The sequence below is a fragment of the Saccopteryx leptura genome, chromosome 5, assembly GCF_036850995.1.
Source record: "Saccopteryx leptura isolate mSacLep1 chromosome 5, mSacLep1_pri_phased_curated, whole genome shotgun sequence".
NCBI lineage: Eukaryota > Metazoa > Chordata > Mammalia > Chiroptera > Emballonuridae > Saccopteryx > Saccopteryx leptura.
Genome location: NC_089507.1, coordinates 121798408 through 121817023, shown reverse-complemented (window position 1 = coordinate 121817023; position 18616 = coordinate 121798408). Strand labels below are relative to the sequence as shown.

The following is an 18616-nucleotide window of genomic DNA, read 5'->3' as shown; positions in this document are numbered from 1 at the left end:
AAGATGGTCATACACACACATACACACACACACACACACACACACACACACACACACAAAGATTATACCCTGTCTTTTACTTATCTCCTTGATAAAGATTTACCAGATACAAGTAAGGAATGTTTGGTGGATTGAGTTTACATTTGTAATATGCAGTTCTCAAAACCTTACTTAACAGGGCACTAATATTTAATGTAAGTAGATGAAGATGTTTTCTCACCTTGTTCATGAGTGCAGGGCCAGCCCCAGATATTTATTTATTTATTTATTTATTTATTTATTTATTTATTGACAGAGACAGAGAAAGGAACAGATAAGGACAGATAAACCAGAAGGGAGAGAGATGAGAAGCATCAATTCTTCATTGGGGCTTCTTAGTTGTTCATTGATTGCTTTCTAGTATGTGCCTTGACTGGGCAACTCCAGCCGAGCCAGTGACCCCTTGCTCAAGCCAGTGGCCATAGAATCATGTCCATGACCCCACACTCAAGCTGGTGCACCCATGCTCAAGCCAGATGAGCCTTCACTCAAGCTGGTGTCCCTGGAGTTTCAAACCTGGATCCTCCACGTCCCAGTCCGGTGCTCTATCCAGAGCCTGTTCAGGCTGCTGCAGACATTTTTTAAAAGCCAGGTTTCAGTTCTTGCTACTCTCTTCTTTCAACTTTTATTGTCTCTTAGAAAATACCCAAAGTACTGATATGCCCTGAAAACCTCACTGTGAATGCCCCTCCAGAGCACACCCACATTCTCCTGAAGCCTGTGTTCTAGAAACACCTGCTGCTCCTCCCCCAGCTGATTCCATTTTCATACCTTTAACACAGCTAAGCTCAGCAAGGTGTTACACTGCACATGGTCTACTTGATCCAGAATTTCTACCAAGATGTAAACTGATGCCTCCTCAAAATTCTCAGAGCTCAAAGGAGAGGATGCTTTTCTAAAAGAAGATTTCTACTTGGTGGAATTTCAAGTAAAGTGATTAAGGCAAAAAAAGAGTTGCACTTGTTTGAGGGGAGGAGAATGTGAGATAGGGTAGGACAAAACAGAGGGACAGGCAAGTGGGCCTTGACTGGGCTTCCACTCCCCCATCTGAACTTCTAAGCTATTCTCAGGTTTCACAATTACTCCCTTTCCCCTGCTTTTGAATTTACAAATTACCTTAAATTCTTTAGTTTCAGGTTTAGCAGCTTCCATGGAAGCAGGGGAAATGGTTCTGGATCTGGGGAACATTTGGATGGGGACCCAAGCAGGTAGAAGAGGAATAACACAATAAAAAGTGGACCTCAGTCTGCATAGATTGTGTCGGTGAAGTAGGCACTGAATGGAACTATATTTGAATAGAGAGCTCAGAACATCTCTTAGCCCTTCTAAGAAAGCAAGAGGGTGACTCCATACATGAGAAGGAGCAGCGGGCCAAGGTATCAGGCCTGGCAATGCACCAAGAATGTGCTCATGTATGTTTATGTCTACAGAAAGTGCTTATCAAAGAACAAACATTCTATACAAAATTTAAATATAATTTGGCATTTTCTCTAGGCTAATAACATAACCCTTCAAGAGAAGATTTTACAAGTGAACAATTTGGTAGAAGCCTTTGGCAATGCCTGCACCATTATAAATGACAATTCCAGCCGATTTGGAAAATATTTAGAAATGAAATTCACCTCTTCTGGAGCAGTAGTGGAAGCACAGATTTATGAATATCTTCTGGAAAAATCCCGTGTTATCCACCAAGCCCTGTGAGTTCACATCAAATATTTCCTGTTTTCTGGGAAACAAGCAAGATATGTGTCATAAGCAACATACGTGTCAGAAGGGACAGGTGCCCCAAGTGGTATATGTGTTATGGGTGACATAAGAAACATACCTGTCATTGGTGGCATGCATGTCATTCAGTAGCCCATGTGTTCCTTTTAGCAGTTTGCAGAATGACTAAATTTCTTTTCTGGCCTAATGATTCTAAAACATCTTTATTATTATGCGGAAACTATGGTCACAGCATCAGATTTCTACCCTGAGGGTTATATATATTTTTTAAGTGTGGCAAGTTAAAGATTCTTCTATTTTTTATGTTGGTTTTATGATAAGCATATGTACATTATTGTAGTAATATGTCATATGTTTAATTCAGGGGAACATGAGCTCTTGTTATGTACTAGCACATTATTTAATATAAGTGCCTTCAAATTTGCTATCACTGTACCATGAGTAAATAGTGAATATAGATTGCCTGGCATCCAGCTCCTGAGCTCAGCCCTCAGTGTGGAAAATTACGGTCCTCGGTGCAAAACATGTAAGGAGAGAATATTAGAGAAATACGGTTTTAATTGTAGCTCTATGACATGTAGGTCCACTTTGGGTAAGACATTTAAATTTTAAAGACCGTTCTAGGAGCTTTAGTTTTGGAACCTACAGTGTGCATAAAACAGTTAACCTCTCTGCACTTCAGTTTTTCATCTTTACAGTGGAAATAGCAATAGACCTACCAGTCGATAAGATAATGCCTGTCAAGTGTCTGCACGATGAATAGCACATACATAGTAAGAATTCCTCAGTCTAAGCCATTATTACATTAGTAGTGTTGAGATTTGCATGAAGATTAAAATAGCATCTAGCACAGACATGGAACATTGAAGATGTTCAGCGAACAGCAGCTACTATTCTTGACATGTGTCCTGTGCCACCCATACCTAGAGGGACCTCAGGCTCCTAGACTGACGTCGAGACCTGACTGGTTCTCAGAACAACTTGCTCTGCTCTCATAACTGTGTAAGACTCCACTTCAGGCATTAGGCGAAGGTCTACCTAAGGGGTTCAATTATTGAGATTTTCGTGGTGCCACCATGTTGCACAATATCAAAGAGCACCAGCCACAGTGGGCTCAATGGAACACCATTCATATACATAGAATAGATTGTGGACAGTAAAATCTGGAGCTTACGCAATGATACCCTGGGTTTATAACCATAGATATAATCTCATGAAATATATCATAGGATATATTCTAGGAAATCATGTGAGTAGGATTATATTTTAGGAATGCTGTGAATTAAATAAGCTTTTTATCCCAGCTGTCCTAAAGAACTATTTTAGACTTATAACATTGTTTATTGAGGAAAAGCACTCTACGTTCCAAATTTACATTCAGGTTGAAATACTACTCAATTATAATTTGAGCACAGCTGTTTTATCATTTTTCTATTTTTTTAACATATTTTTTAACTTAAGTTTAACCCTTTCACAGGTGGGATAAGCCACACTCTTGTGAGGACTTTGCCACAGTTGTGAGAGTGTCCGAGGTCTTTGTTGCATAGGTGGTTCCCAGGATCTAGGGCAGATGAGCACACATGAGACAGCCTAGGGACCTTCCTGCACTGGCTGAGCGGGCTCTGAAGAACGTTGCAGCACACCCAGTTAGGTTTGTGGTAGAGAGAATTAATTCCATGGGAACTTGCTGAGACCCTGGTTGTCCCCATGCCATTCTGACCTGGGAAGCACTCATCATATGAAGAGATGTGGGATGCTATGGTCCTCTGTTTACTTAGGTACACCTTTGATGTAGTTAGGGCAAAACATGAAGTGGATAATTTTTGGTGGTATCTTTTATTCCTGTTTCTTTAACACTCCAAATGTTCATCAACTAAAGGTCAGTAATTTTTTATAGTGTCTCCAGGTCCTGTCAAATTACAGTTCACAGTAAACAACATGATAATTAAAGAAAAAACCACCCATTTTATGTGTCTACATTAATGAATCACTTCTATAATTGTACACTGTGTCATTTAAGTGTTAAAGGTGTGGCACACTGCACAGTCATGTGATTTCATCAGAACAAAGCAAACTGAATTATATGCTGACCCAGTCTTAGAGTTCTGCTATTTTGTGGGGAGAAAGGACAAGAACTGAAATAGTCATTTTGTTCCAACCATGCTTGTGTACAATGCCGGTGTTCAATGACATGTTCCTGGTGACTGCACCAAGTTGTGCTGGAGGTGGAGAGTGTGACTACAACCATTCTAAGGGACATGCCGATCCTCACTTCACATCTGAGCCAGCAACATCCCCATCTCTGCAAAGCTCACTTGCCTTTGCTTCTATCCCTGGATTCCAATTCACACGTCTCTGAATTTTTCTTCTGTCACTTAGATTCGCCCATCCATGCCAAAAATGTGGGTTGTCCTTGGAGTGTTTCTCTTTTCTCGCCTTGATATCTCTCCTTCTCCACACACACACACATGCACACATGTACGCACGCACGCACACATACACTGTTGGTTACGTCTCTCTTGGAGACCCTGACTAATACAGTGGCGGAGAAGGGTGCTTGTGCAGCAACAGTTTAGTATCTTCTGGCCCAGTCCTTCTGGTAACTTGCAGAACTTTAAGACAGCAAAGCCTTAGGCTTTGAGGGTAAGCATTAATGTAGCCCTTGTAAGAGGAGCTCTTCTCTGCCCCCCCAGTCTCAGAGCCTGGTGATAATGGGGTGGCAAGCCAAGTGAAGATTTAGGACCACTTCAAATAAGAGGAAGATGTCGTGCGAGGATGAGAAGGGCAATGCCACAAGACAGATGCAAACCCCAGTCTCCAAATGGCCATCATGGTCTTCGGAACAGAAGGAAAGCAGGACCCAAGAGGGACAGTGCAAACCCGGAAGCCAGTAAAGCAGAAAGATTGCCTTTCTCTGTTTCTGACTCGGTCTTGCCTGACCTCGGAGAGAAAGTGCAGTCCCTTCCAGGAGCCCTCCAGAGCAAAAGGATGACAAGGAAAAGAGAAGGGGGACCCTGAGGCCCGAGCAGTTCTGTGGTAGACATCCCTGAGCCAGAGACTCAGCATGTCGTCATCCATATTCCTTTCATCGTATTAGTCCAGAATCTGGGAAATGCTGTTTATGGATAGAACCACAGAGCCGTGAAACTTGAGACTCATAAGAGGCAGATTCCTCATACACTTGAGAAAACTGAGCCCCACAAAGTCAGTGTGACCATGTGGTTAAAGATCTGGGCTTCAAAGTCAAAGAGCCCTGTTTGAATCCAGTTTGCCATCAGCTCTGACCTGAGAGGAGATTAGTAGCTGCTCTAAGCCTCGGTTGCCTTGTATGTAAAATGAGAGAAGGGCATGAATCATAACCGGAGGCTTACAGCAATTAAACAAGATATTGCAGTGCATATGATCGTCTGGCATGCTGACTATATATTATTAATTTGTTTCGTTTTCTGTCTGCTGCACTGGCAAGTAAACTGTTTGCTCTTGTTGCACCCGGTGCCTACAGGAGTGCCTCGTATTCACTTGCAAACAGGCCTGGAGTGATTCCTGTAGAATGTTTAACAGTGTCTGGAACTCAATGACAGTGATTGTTACACAGAATAACAACAGTGACAACCACAGAAAGCCAAACTCCAGTATCCTGGAAGGCCTTCATTGCTACTCACAATTGTTCTGATCATTATATTGCCAAGTAATTTTAACAATTAATAAATAATTTTATAACCGCCTTCCTGAAACTATCTTATTTTTTCAGTGGAGAAAAAAATTTTCATATTTTTTACTACATCTATGCTGGTTTAGCTGAAAAGAGAAAATTAGCCCATTACAAACTGCCTGAAAACAAGCCTCCCAGGTAATCCAGCAGGTTATGCTTTTCATAAATAATACTTTCATTTTCCACTTAATTTTAGATTTTTACCCATCCTTCCATATTTTTCTTTCAGATACCTACAAAATGACCACCTCAGAAAAGTACAGGACATGACGAATAATAGTTTCTATAAATCTCAATATGAATTAATTGAGCAATGTTTCAAAGTCATAGGTTTCACAATGGAGGTGAGTGTGAAAGACATCTGAAGCTCGTTAGGAAGCAGTATCTCTCCATCACCAGTAATTGCCAGAGTAGCATTTATCAAGTGATTAATATATGCCAAGCATTGTGCTAAGTGCTTTACATGGGTCATCCTTTTAATTACTCAAATAATGCTATGAAATGACTAGAATTTTAATGTTTACTTTATAGATAAAGGAACAGTGGCCTTGAGGTATAAATGAATTTGATTTTGTTCTTAATCTTTTATATGTACCTCCTGCATATATAAATTTTTAAAAAATGCATAAATGTAATCATATAACATATCTTTTCTAGTGCAGACTTTTTTATAACAACTTTATTAATATAATTCATATACCATACAAGTCAGCCATTTAAAAGCACATCTTAAATGACTTTTAATATATTCAAATCCATGACCATCATCATTTTTAGGATTTTTTTGTGTCCTAAATTTTTCATCCCAAAAAGAGACATGCTAGAAGCGCTTCCTCCTCGTTGCTATCCACCTCTGCCCTGCATCACTAGAGAGGGCTTGATTCTGGACATTTCACATAGATAGAGTGGTGCCACGTGTTGTCCTTTGTGACTGGCTTTTCTCTCATTTATTATCATGTTTTAACACTTTATCCAGGTTGTAGCATGTATCATTGCTTTATTTCTTTTTACTGTTGAATAATATTCTATATATTTCATGAATATATCTCGTGTTATTTATCCATTCATCAGTTCATGGACATTTAGGTTGTTAACCATTTTTAGACATGATAAGTAGCACTGCAATGAACATTTGTGTACAATTTTTGCGTGGACATAAGCTTTCATTTCTCTTTGGTATCTACCTAAGAATGGAACTACTGGGTCATAGAGTAACATTATGTTTACCCATCTGAGGAGCTGCCAGACTTTTGCAGAATGGCTGTACAATTTTACATTCCACCGGCAGTGTATGAAGGTTCCAACTTCCCCATCTCCTCCCCCGCACTTCTTATGTCTTTTTGATCATAGCCATCCTTGTGGGTATGCAGTGGGACTTCATTATGGTTTTGATTCACAGTTCCCTAATGGTTTATGATGCTGAACTTCTTTCCATGTACTTATTGGTCCTTTATAATCTTCTTTGAAGAAAGGTGTATGAATACAGGAGAATTTGCCTAACCTTTGCTGGAGAGTTGGAAGAAAAATGATGGGGACTGGTTGGGAGTTGGACAACTGAGAGATTACTGAATTTGCAAACTCGCTGTGGATAGCTCGTGTAAAGAGTAGAGTGGTGTATACCCTTTTATATGCCATGAGGTGGTAGATATCATATCATGATGAGAACTGTGCTTTTGTTTGAGGATATATATTCTATTTAGTTTATTATTTTAAAAATATAACTGAATAGTGTTATTTTCTACCTTTTATTACAAAAGTACACTATTTCAGTTAGATTGTGACTTATGGTATTCTCAGGTCAGAAAATGTTCCTTTTTACTTTCTGAGCAAGTTATGCATGTGAAAAAGCCATCAGGAAGAAAGGTGCTTTGTCTTAACAGCATTATGCTCCATGTCTCAAACAAAGTCACTTAACAAAGAAATTCTTAGAATATTATACTTTATAAATAAGATAGTTTTTTGTGGGGGGTTTTTTCTATATTGCAAGAGAGAGAGAGAGATGACAAGAATGGAGAAAGATGAGAAGCATCAACTTGTAGTTGTGGCACTTTAGTTGTTCATTGATTGTTTCTCATATCTGCCTTGACCAGAGGGCTCTGGCTGAGCCAGTGACCCCTTGCTCAAGCCAGCAATATTAGGCTTCAAGCCAGCAACATTTGGGCTCAAGCCAGCAACCATGGGATTATGTCGATGATCCCACATTTAAGGCGACAACTACATGCTCAAGCTGGTGAGCCTGTGCTTACACTGGCAACCTCAGGGTTTCCTACCTGGTTGACACTCTATCTACTGAGCCACTACTGGTCAGGCAGATATATCCTATATTTTATAGGGAGCAACAAGATAATGTATTTATCCTACTTTCCCTGACCTTCTCATCACCATGATATTCATTGTCTACCATGCAAAGCATACTTATGCATTGATTACAATAACCTTGAGTCATTGCCGACCATGTGGAAGGCAGTGGGCTAGAGATTAAATAGGGTCTGTGGACCAGACACTCATCTTCAGGATCTTTAACTCCAGCAGCAGAACTATAATTTTTTACATTAAAACAAAAAACTATGACAACAATGAAATACCATAACACTCCTATTAGAATGGCCAAAAAACTGACACTAAATGCTGGTGAGGATTTATTCAACAAATATATTTATATATTTATTTAATAGATATGTTATACGTGAATAAGTAAATATTCCTAAAGAAATTTTCCATAGCCAGCTTTTGTCTTGACTTGGAATGTTGGAGTGAATATAATAATCATTTTTTTGTTAAGTGTAGGATTTGGGCTAAAATAAATGAAGTACAGCAAAATAAGAAATCATTAAAGGATTTTTTTCTCTTTCCTGTTCCTCACTGTACCACAAACAGAGTTGGAATGACACTTAGAATTACCATAGACTCCTTGACAAACTGGAGAGTGCTTCCAAGAAGAGTCATATATGTATTTATATACGTACATATACATATGTATGTATAAACACATATACATATATATGTGTTTCTGAATATATTGTGATATACCTTACTTAGGATTTTAGGTTAAAGAAGCAATTATTATAGACTAAACTGTAGTCCAAAGTTCTCCTGCCCATTCTTAAACCACACATATCCTTTTATTTTGGTGCTGGGATCTTTTGAGTTTTCTTCCTTAACTGTCCTTTATCCACATATACAACCTCCCTTTTAAGATGGCCTTGTGGAAAATGAACATATGTAAATGACCATATCACAGTCTGAGATTAAGTTTCACATGGTTAGATTTCTCTGTGGCCTAACAAATTAGCTATTTCTATTTGCTCTGAGGGGAGCTCCTCATTTCTATTTTTTATTTGTATTTACATTCATAAAATATTTTGAAGTACTCACTGAATAGCAGACACCATGCTCACCTCTAGGGGCATGAATGAGTCAGGCTTCCTTGGATCCTTGCCTACTTGAGTCACAGGCTGACATTCTAGTCTGTAGGATGACCCTCTTGTTCTGGAGACTAAGGATTCTCCCCAGTCTGTCCCCACCCATAGTCACTTCATTGCCATGCCAAGGGTGGAGTCATGCTAACATTTGTGTGGTGTGTTTCAGCAACTTGGAAGTATATACAGTATACTTGCTGCCATCTTGAATGTTGGAAACATTGAATTTTCCTCGGTGGCAACTGAACACCAAATTGACAAGAGCCACATTTCCAGTCTTGCTGCTCTGGAGAATTGTAAGTTCTATTATCTTCCATTCAAAGCTCAACTCTTGAAAAAGAATTTTCTAACAACATACTATAAGTCTGATCAGTTAAGGATATTTTTAAGCCATTGTACTTCTATGGAATCCTTAGAAAGAATATTCAGATTCAATTTGTGTGAAATGGAGTTTTTCAAGTCCACTATTTGAAACATCTTTATGCCCCTAAATTAACTGATTACTGTAGAAAACACATCTAAAGACTAGTCATTCATGACTGTTTTAGGAGCTATTTACATTTCAATGTAAAAACATGAAAAATTTAATTAAAATTTAGTTAACCAATCTAAGAAGAGTTAAAGTTGTTATCTTGTAGATTTATCATCTGTACCATTTTATAAGTAATAAAGACCTATATATTTTCATACTGCATAAATTTTTTAACACATTCATCCTGCATTGATTAATTTTGCAGTCGTTTTCTTCATAACAAAAGAATGTCTTGGTACTTGCTTCAAATCAGTTTTTCGCCTTGCAAAGTTTGATGTTTTAACTTCAATAATTTAAGGCTCTTCACTGATATCTTTCAATGGCTTAGCTTTTTATTTTTATTTTGTTGCACTCTATCTTTTAAATTTTTGTTATCAGTATATGTTGTTATAAATTTCATTCATAACCTAGAGAATCATGATATAAACTTTTATTTAAATATTTTTTTGGTTTATGCTTACTCATAAACAGAAGGAGACACTTTAGGGTAATTTCAGGGGACCAAATGCCCAATCACCCACGTTCAGACCTGTCCCTAGATCCCTGTCATCTCTATCCCACTGTGTCTCAAGATCAGCTGGATAACACAGCAGAACAAATGTCTGAGGTTGGCATGTACCTAGAAACCTATTTCGATATTGCATATATAAAAAAAACCTAATTGGCACATTAGTAAGACATTAGGTTATCAGAAGTATAATAACCAGAAAACTCCAGTGATAGGATTAAATTTCACCATCTGTTCATGATCAGAAACAAACATAATGAGTTACAATAGAGGTATATTGTAGATAGGAATAGACTTAGAAACAATTGAACTAAAAAATGATTTTGATGATTAAGAGCCTATTTCTGTATAGCAAGAGGCAGTCGTATAGATCCTGAAAGGTTAAAAGTAATACAAATATAGTTAAAGTTAATTAAAGTACTTTCTGGAAAACCATTCACGGGAAATAGAAATTTTACTAATTTTCATTAAAATTACTTATAATTAAAGTTACAAGGAATTATCTTTAAACCAAAACCATGTTTCCAGATGATTTTATAAGTACATTGCATCATAGGCACCAGTTCTATCCATTCTAGTTCATAAGCATTTATCAAATCTGACCACTTCTCTTTATCTCTGTCATCACCATTATCATCCAAGACAATATCATCTCTCACCCAGTGACCTCCCAACTGTTTATTTTACATCAGTTCTTGAACTTCTCTAATTTTCTAGTCCATTCTCCACAATTCATTCAGAAACCACTTACTGCATCGGTGGGCTCTTTCAGTCTCCCTCTCCCTGTCTCTGGACCTTCCTTCCCCCTCTGCTCCCCTTCTCATCACTCCTTCCCCTCCCTCTCCACCTCCCTCTATCTTCCCACTTAAATTTCTTGATTAGCTTCCTATTTCTCCTGGATGAAAAACACCAAGACTAGATCTTTGTTTTACAAAGTATTAGATTTAGCAGTATAATTCCTGGCTTATAGTAAATGCTCACTGAATATATGTCAAGTGAATAAATAATATGGGCTAAAGAAATACCAATCATGGGGGACACTGTTCAGGGACAGATCCAAGTAGAATCATCCAGTAATAGCATTACAGATCACTAATAATGTCGCAGGGACCACCAACTGGCTAACCATTTGAATCCTTCTTATATACCACGTATCAAAATGGATGTCAAATAGGTATCAATGTAAATGCAAAAAATCATAAAACTACAAGATAAAATACATGCATATAATCCTGAAACAAGAAAATATTTGAAGAACTTTATGTGCCAAACACTAAAAACAAATTACATTTTAAAGTGGATATTTGATAACATAAAAGTTGAAACTCATACTAAAAAATAAATGAAATTTCAGTGCAAGGGAAAATATTTGCTCTGTGTATCAAAATATTTTCTATGCTATAAGGAGCTCTTATAAATTGATTAGGAAAAGATAAACATATCAATGAAAAAACAGTTTACAAAATAGAACCTCAAATCACTAATAAAAACATGAAAAGAACAAAGAATTCAGCTTCACTAGGAATCAATTAAAAACAAATTGAAAGACATGTTTTACCCTATCAAATTGGCCATTTTAAAAAATAACAATATCTGGTGTTCTTTCAATTGGGTTGAAATTATTGGTTCTTTATTTGGCTGATAGGAGTAATTGGTTCAGCTAAAAAGTATACCTCAAAGGCTTGAATATTTTTATATACTTGAACCAATTGCTGATAGGAAATATATGCTAAGAAAATAATACAAAACATTTATCCCAGCATTCTTTATAATTATGAGCACATGAAAGCAATCTAAACATCCAACAATTGAAAAATTATTGATATATTATTTTATGCCAGTAATTTAATGTGGCAACTTAAATTATAATTATAAGCAATATTCAACTAAATGGAAAATGCTTAAGATACTATATTAGATAAAGCATAAGATATGTGCGGTGTGCATAGGGATTTGTTCATAGTTTTTTTTATAGTCCGGCCCTCCAACAGTCTGAGGGACAGTGAACTGGCCCCCTGTGTAAAAAGTTTGGGACCCCTGACATAACTGATAGGTAGTATGATAGAAGGTATATGAATGTCAAGAGAGGTGTATGTTATTTGGGTTTTATGTTGTAGTGGCAATAAAATGCCTGGAAGGAAAGAAGTGGAAAATGTCAACTTTGAAGGTGAGATTTATGCTTTGAGCCTATATTACTTCTAAAATTTGAAAAAAAAGTTTTGTTCAAATAAGGCTCAACAATCTTTGCCACATTACTAAGGACTACCTTGTTTCAAATACTAAAAGTAAGTTCAGTATGTCCAACATATTTTGAACAACTGATTTTAAAACAGCCTACCTATCATATAATAATTTGAATTAAAATTGTTTATTTTACAAAAACTAGTTTTGTTCACTGAGGTCAAGTATTACTAAGTTTAAACTCCCCATGATAATAAATGCTTGTTCAGGCATCAAGTTTTAATAAAATTTAGTAATTGAAATATGTAACTGAAGGCCCTGGCTGGTTGGCTTAGTGGTAGAGTGTCGGCCCAGTATATGGATGTCCCAGGATCAATTCCCAGTCAGGGCACACAGGAGAGGTGACCATCTGTTTCTCCACCCCTCCCCATTCTCTCTCTCTCTCTCTCTCTCTCTCCCTCTCTCTCTCTCTCTGCTCTCCTCCTGCAGCTATGGCTCAATTTGGTTTGAGCAAATTGGCCTCAGGAGCTGAGGATGGCTCTGTGGCTTCTGCCTTAGTAGCTAAAAAATGGCTCAATTGCTGAGCAATGGAGCAACGACCCCAGATGGGCAGAGTATCGCCCCCTCGTGGGCTTGCTGGGTGGATCCCAGTCAGGGTGCATGTGAGAGTCTGTCTCTCTGCCTCCCCTCTTCTCACTAAAAATTTAAAAATAATAAATAAAAGAAATATGTAACTCAGGGGTCCCCAAACTACAGCCCGTGGGCCGCATGTGGCCCTCTGAGGCCATTTATCCGGTCTCCACCGCACTTCCGGAAGGGGCACCTCTTTCATTGGTGGTCAGTGAGAGGAGCACATTGACCATCTCACTAGCCAAAAGCAGGCCCATAGTTCCCATTGAAATACTGGTCAGTTTGTTGATTTAAATTTACTTGTTCTTTATTTTAAATATTGTATTTGTTCCCGTTTTGTTTTTTTTACTTTAAAATAAGATATGTGCAATGTGCATAGGGATTTGTTCATAGTTTTTTATAGTCTGGCCCTCCAACGGTCTGAGGGACAGTGAACTGGCCCCCTGTGTAAAAAGTTTGGGGACCCCATACTACTGAAAGGTAGTATGATAGAAGGTATATGAATGTCAAGAGAGGTGTATGTTATTTGGGTTTTATGTTGTAGAAGGTGCATAAAATGCATTTTTTTAGTATAGCCTGAAGTCTGGGTAAGCTTCCAATTAATTTCTGCATTTTGACAATTCTTATATAATGAATAGTTTCCAAATTATACCAAGTCTATTCATTCAGTTCTTAAATTATTTAACATAATTCAGTGAAATTTTATTTGGCATCTTACAAACAACCACTCACGTGTGCACACATTTCGCCCTGTCAGCCGGTTCGGTTTGGGCTATGCTATATTTTAAAGCAGCCCACACTTGACTGGCTGAGATAGAGAAAAATGATCAAGAAGAGAGAGACATAGGACTACTTTTACACAGTAACTTATTTTTCATTATAAAGTCATTGCATATTTACTTCATGTCATTTGAAGATGAATTAAGGCACTTCCTTTCTCTGGGAAGTTTCTTCATTGCCATAATTTCTTCTAACTACACATCTGTTTATTTTTTAGCTGCTTCTTTGCTTTGCATTCAGGCAGATGAGCTGCAAGAAGCTCTCACCTCCCACTGTGTGGTCACTAGAGGAGAAACTATCATACGACCCAATACTGTAGAGAAAGCTGCCGATGTCAGAGACGCTGTGGCTAAAACTCTATACGGCCGTCTCTTTAGCTGGATAGTCAACTGCATTAACAGCTTGTTGAAGCATGACACATCACCAAGGTAAACATTTTTATGAAAACATTTTTTCCTCAATGTCACATGATGTTAAATCTATTTTGTAATTTACTGATTTATATTGGAGTCCCTTTGAAAATATTTCTAATTTATCATTTAACTTGTCAAAGTTATATTTCAATAGATCTGCTTAATTTCCTAAAAGTACCCCTTCATTGTGCTAGCAACATGAATAAACATAATAGAGAATGAATTTTTAATGTGACATCTTGCTATCAATTTATTCTTTTAATTAGAAGATTACTGTGAAATGTACATCATTTTATACTTGTATAAAATGTCAATTCAGCAGTTTCTGGTTTTTGTTTTGAGGTTTTGAATTAAATCTTAAAGGCAAAGAAAACCTTTTTATTTATTTTAATTTCCACTATAACCTGGAAAGGCAGATGTTATGACCACCATGACATTTGGTTCAGAAATGTTCTAAATAACTAGTAAATGGTAGATTCAGGACATGAACAATGTTATGTGAGCATAGTCTCCACCCTGCCTGGCGCCACATCTTAGAAGTAAAGGTAATCTCAGCCACCGCTGACTGTGCTCTCTGTGTGCCACAGACTGTGCTTATATAGAAGTCCTTCCATTTACATCTAAGGTTTTGTTCTGCTAGAAATTATACAATCTCTAGAAATTTGAAAATGGGCCCTGGCCGGTTGGCTCAGTGGTAGAGCGTCAACCTGGCGTATAGATGTCCCAGATTCAACTCCCAGTTGGAGCACCCTGGAGAAGCACCCATCTGCTTCTCCACCCCTCCCCTCTCTCTTCTCTCTCTCTCTCTCTCTCTCTCTCTCTCTCTCTCTTTTCTCCCCTTCTACAGGCATGGGTCAATGAGAACGAGTTGGCCCCAGGCACTGAGGACGGCTCCATGGCCTCACCTCAGGCACTATAAAATGGCTCCAGTTGCATCAGAGCAAGGGCCCCAGATGGGCAGAGCATTGCTCCCTAGTGGGCTTGCCAGGTGGATCCTGGAAAGGGGGGAATGTGGAGTCTGTTTCTGCCTCCCTTTCTCTCACTAAAATAAATTTTTTTAAATAAAATAAATTTAAAAAAGAAAATTGAAAATGAAAAAAAGAAGATGAATGCCTACCTTAAGATCACCTCTTTCACACTTTTTTTTTTTATATGTCATAGAGAAAGAAACAGAGAGACAAAGACAGGAAGGGAGAGAGATGATGAGAAGCATCAACTCATAGTTGTGTCACTTTAGTTGTTCATTGATTGCTTCTCATATCTGCCTTGACAGAGGACGGAGGGGCACATGTGAGAAGGGGATCCCTTGCTCAAGCCAGCGACCTTGTGCTCAAGTCAATGACCTTTATGCACAAGCCAGTGACCATGGGGTCATGTCTATGATCCCATGCTCAAGCCCATGGCACAGTGCTCAAGCTGGTGACCCTGTGTTCAAGCCAGCAACCTCGCAGTTTTGAACCAGGGTCCTTAGCATCCCACATCAACACTCTGTCTACTGCACTATGACCGGTCAGTCTCATACTTGCTTATTAAACATAAAAGACCATTTTATATACATTTCAGGCATGCAGTTTATTGTTATTTTTCCACTAAAATACACATTGCTTCATAATATTATCCAGTCAAAATTATCCTCAAAATTGCTTCTTTCCCTCCCTGCTAAACTGTACCCTGTCTGACTGGATCTGCCAACCACAATCAGATTTGCCCATTATGATTTAATGGTCAATTAGTTTGTATGTTCATGTGTGGCCATATATATGATGCTAAGATAAAAATGGAAAAATTTGAGAAATTTTCAATATTTGTATATTACAGGCCCTGGCCGGTTGGCTCAGCGGTAGAGCGTCGGCCTGGCGGGCGGGGGACCCGGGTTCGATTCCCAGCCAGGGCACATAGGAGAGGTGCCCATTTGCTTCTCCACCCCCCCCTTCCTCTCTGTCTCTTTCTTCCCCTCCCGCAGCAGAGGCTCCATTGGAGCAAAGATGGCCTGGGCACTGGGGATGGCTCCTTGGCCGCTGCCCCAAGCACTAGAGTGGCTCTGGTCGTGGCAGAGCAACGCCCCAGAGGGGCAGAGCATCGCCCCCTGGTGGGCATGCCAGGTGGATCCCGGTCGGGCGCATGCGGGAGTCTGTCAGACTGTCTCTCCCAGTTTCCAGCTTCAAGAAAAAAAAATACAAAAACAAAAAATATTTGTATATTCCACAGAAGGTAAGCTAGGTATTCAGAGGTTTGACCTCATGTTGTTAGTGATGATCTGCATGATCAACACTAGATAGTAACCAGATTCTTTAAAATAATTGAAATATTTTTAGCAAGATATTTTAATTGTTGCCCTAAAATTACAGACTAAATATGCTTTTTCACAGAATTTGTGGACTTTTTGGTTTTTATCAAATATATTTTTCTACGTTCTGAGTGCTAGCTGGGTTATCCTCTGAATCTCCGTGACAATCCTGAGTGACTTTCTCAGGGCTGTGATCTGGGGCTCATAACCCCATAGGAAAAATGTTTCTTTCTTTTTTTAAATATATAAGATAGTATAGGAGTTGTTTCTGTATTACAGGAAAATACTGAACATTTCCATATTAAAATCGATGCTACCTAACTTATCTTTAAGTTCTAATTCCTCAATTAAAATTTTCACTTTGAGTGTGTATGCTGGTAGTAGTTTCCTAGCTAGGTCACACAAAAATACTCTGAGATAACCTGATTTATATTATCTCTTAAGAAAGTAAATAAGAACTCAAAATAACATCTCTAATTTTCCAGTGGGAATGGTGATGAACTGAGCATTGGTATTCTGGATATATTTGGCTTTGAAAATTTCAAAAAGAATTCCTTTGAACAGCTTTGCATTAACATTGCAAATGAACAAATTCAGTATTATTTCAATCAGCACGTATTTGCATGGGAACAGGTAAGTTGATATACTACAAAGATGCATGCATGTGTATGTTATATGCGGAATTGTGCTAATGAAACAGGACCTACATTATATATTTAAAGCCTTGTCCATTTAATAAAGACAAAGAAAAAAAATTTCTCCTGCATTCCCATAGTAAAAACAAAAACAAACCCAAAACTAGTATGAATTTAGCGTGTCTTGGTATGAGATGTTGAATGTCCACCATCGAAAATCAGTGCACCTTCTTCCAAAGCAAGCCTGAGCCCTTGTAAACAAAGATGTTTCTTTTGGAAATTTAAGGAAGTAGGTGTGTCCAACTGTTTCTCTTTCAGTAGATTACATTGCTGAAATTCTGTTTGCAATTTAAATATCCATCTAAAATGCATTAAACTTCAGAATTCCAGTAACAATGCAACATAATACAAGATAACGGGTTTGATGCAATTGCCAAGAAACATTAATTTTGTCAGTGTACAATATGTAATTTAGGATTCTGCTTCAAAAATACTCCTTAGAGAAAAATGAGAGATTAACTTGAATTGCGTTTGGCAAAGCTATAGTATTAAGACTGTTTAAAATATTTTATCAAGTCTAAAAGAAATAGTCATATTCAGTATGTCATTTGTCTCCTTTAAATAATATTAAAATTGTCCTGGGTCTACTGATTACAACTGAAGTTTTTATTTAAATTTGAGATAAATTAGAACAGTGGTTCTCAAAGTGTGTTCCAGGATGCACTGCGCCCTAGAAGATTTCCAGGTGCGTCCTATGGGATTCCAGAGAAATATGTGCCTGTTGGGGACCAAAAATCCAACAGGGTTTTTGGAGTTTAGATTTTTGGGGGGCAAAGGTGTGGGGAATTGGCTGTAAACTGACAGTCTGCCCAACCCCCCACCTCACTTGCCTGATTAGGTTGCAAAAGGCTATTAAGCTGTGGTGCTGGATTGTTTACACTACCCCCATGTTCCCCAGAAAGATTGTAGGCAAGTTTCCCCTATCCTTTGTTTGGTGTCAAGATGATATGTATGGTGGGGGTTTTCTGCACTCAACAAAATTAAGAGTAAAAAGAGAGGAATTCTTCAATGTATTGATGAGGAAACGAGAGTTTGCCTTTCAAATATATGCCCGAACATTGAAGAAATCTCTAGGACACATCAGGCTTATGTTTCTCATAAACACAAGAATGAAAAAACTTAACACATTCAGCTGGGACCTGCCGAATTTACTAAATCTTACTAAGAATGTATCTATATATATAAAAAGATAACATTTTTGTTGTTTTTTTTATTTTTTAACCCCTCATTTTTATGAATTCTAAAAAGCATAACTCAAAAAATGTAACATAAAAACGTTTTTAATGTCAAAATAAATTTAATTTTGTTGTATTTATTTTGTTTAATTACTATAATAGCACACTTGGACTTTATATTTTTTCTTTAATATTTGAAAAGAGAAGGTAGCCCTCATGTCCACAAGAAATGAGATGGATTTACCCACTAGTTGCAGCATACCCTGGGTTCTCCGAGTCCAGGCCGTGTCCTAGGAGTTTGAGCGATGCACCCACCTGGCTGGATTGGCCTCCCGTTTGGGCGGCTTGTCCTCCATATAGAGGCACTGAGGAGAAACCTGTTGCCCAAAGGGGCAATTGCTCCGCCAGTGACTGGGCTGCTTGCATTCAGGGCAGCCTACCGGGACCAATGACCCTGCTTGCCCCACTTAAAGCAAGCTGCTGATGGGATTTCTTTGCAGTCCAGACTTGGGGCGGGCAC

General features: G+C 38.2%; 1 protein-coding gene across 1 annotated transcript in view; it reads left to right on the top strand.

The window, feature by feature from the left end:
* MYO3A (myosin IIIA) overlaps window positions 1–18616 on the top strand; it is a 250823-nt gene that overhangs the window by 138827 nt on the left and 93380 nt on the right. The window contains exons 15-20 of the mRNA XM_066384881.1: window positions 1534–1736; window positions 5516–5614; window positions 5706–5820; window positions 9065–9191; window positions 13744–13954; window positions 16712–16859. Of these exons, the coding sequence (XP_066240978.1) occupies window positions 1534–1736; window positions 5516–5614; window positions 5706–5820; window positions 9065–9191; window positions 13744–13954; window positions 16712–16859 (903 nt within the window). The remainder of the gene's footprint in view (window positions 1–1533; window positions 1737–5515; window positions 5615–5705; window positions 5821–9064; window positions 9192–13743; window positions 13955–16711; window positions 16860–18616) is intronic.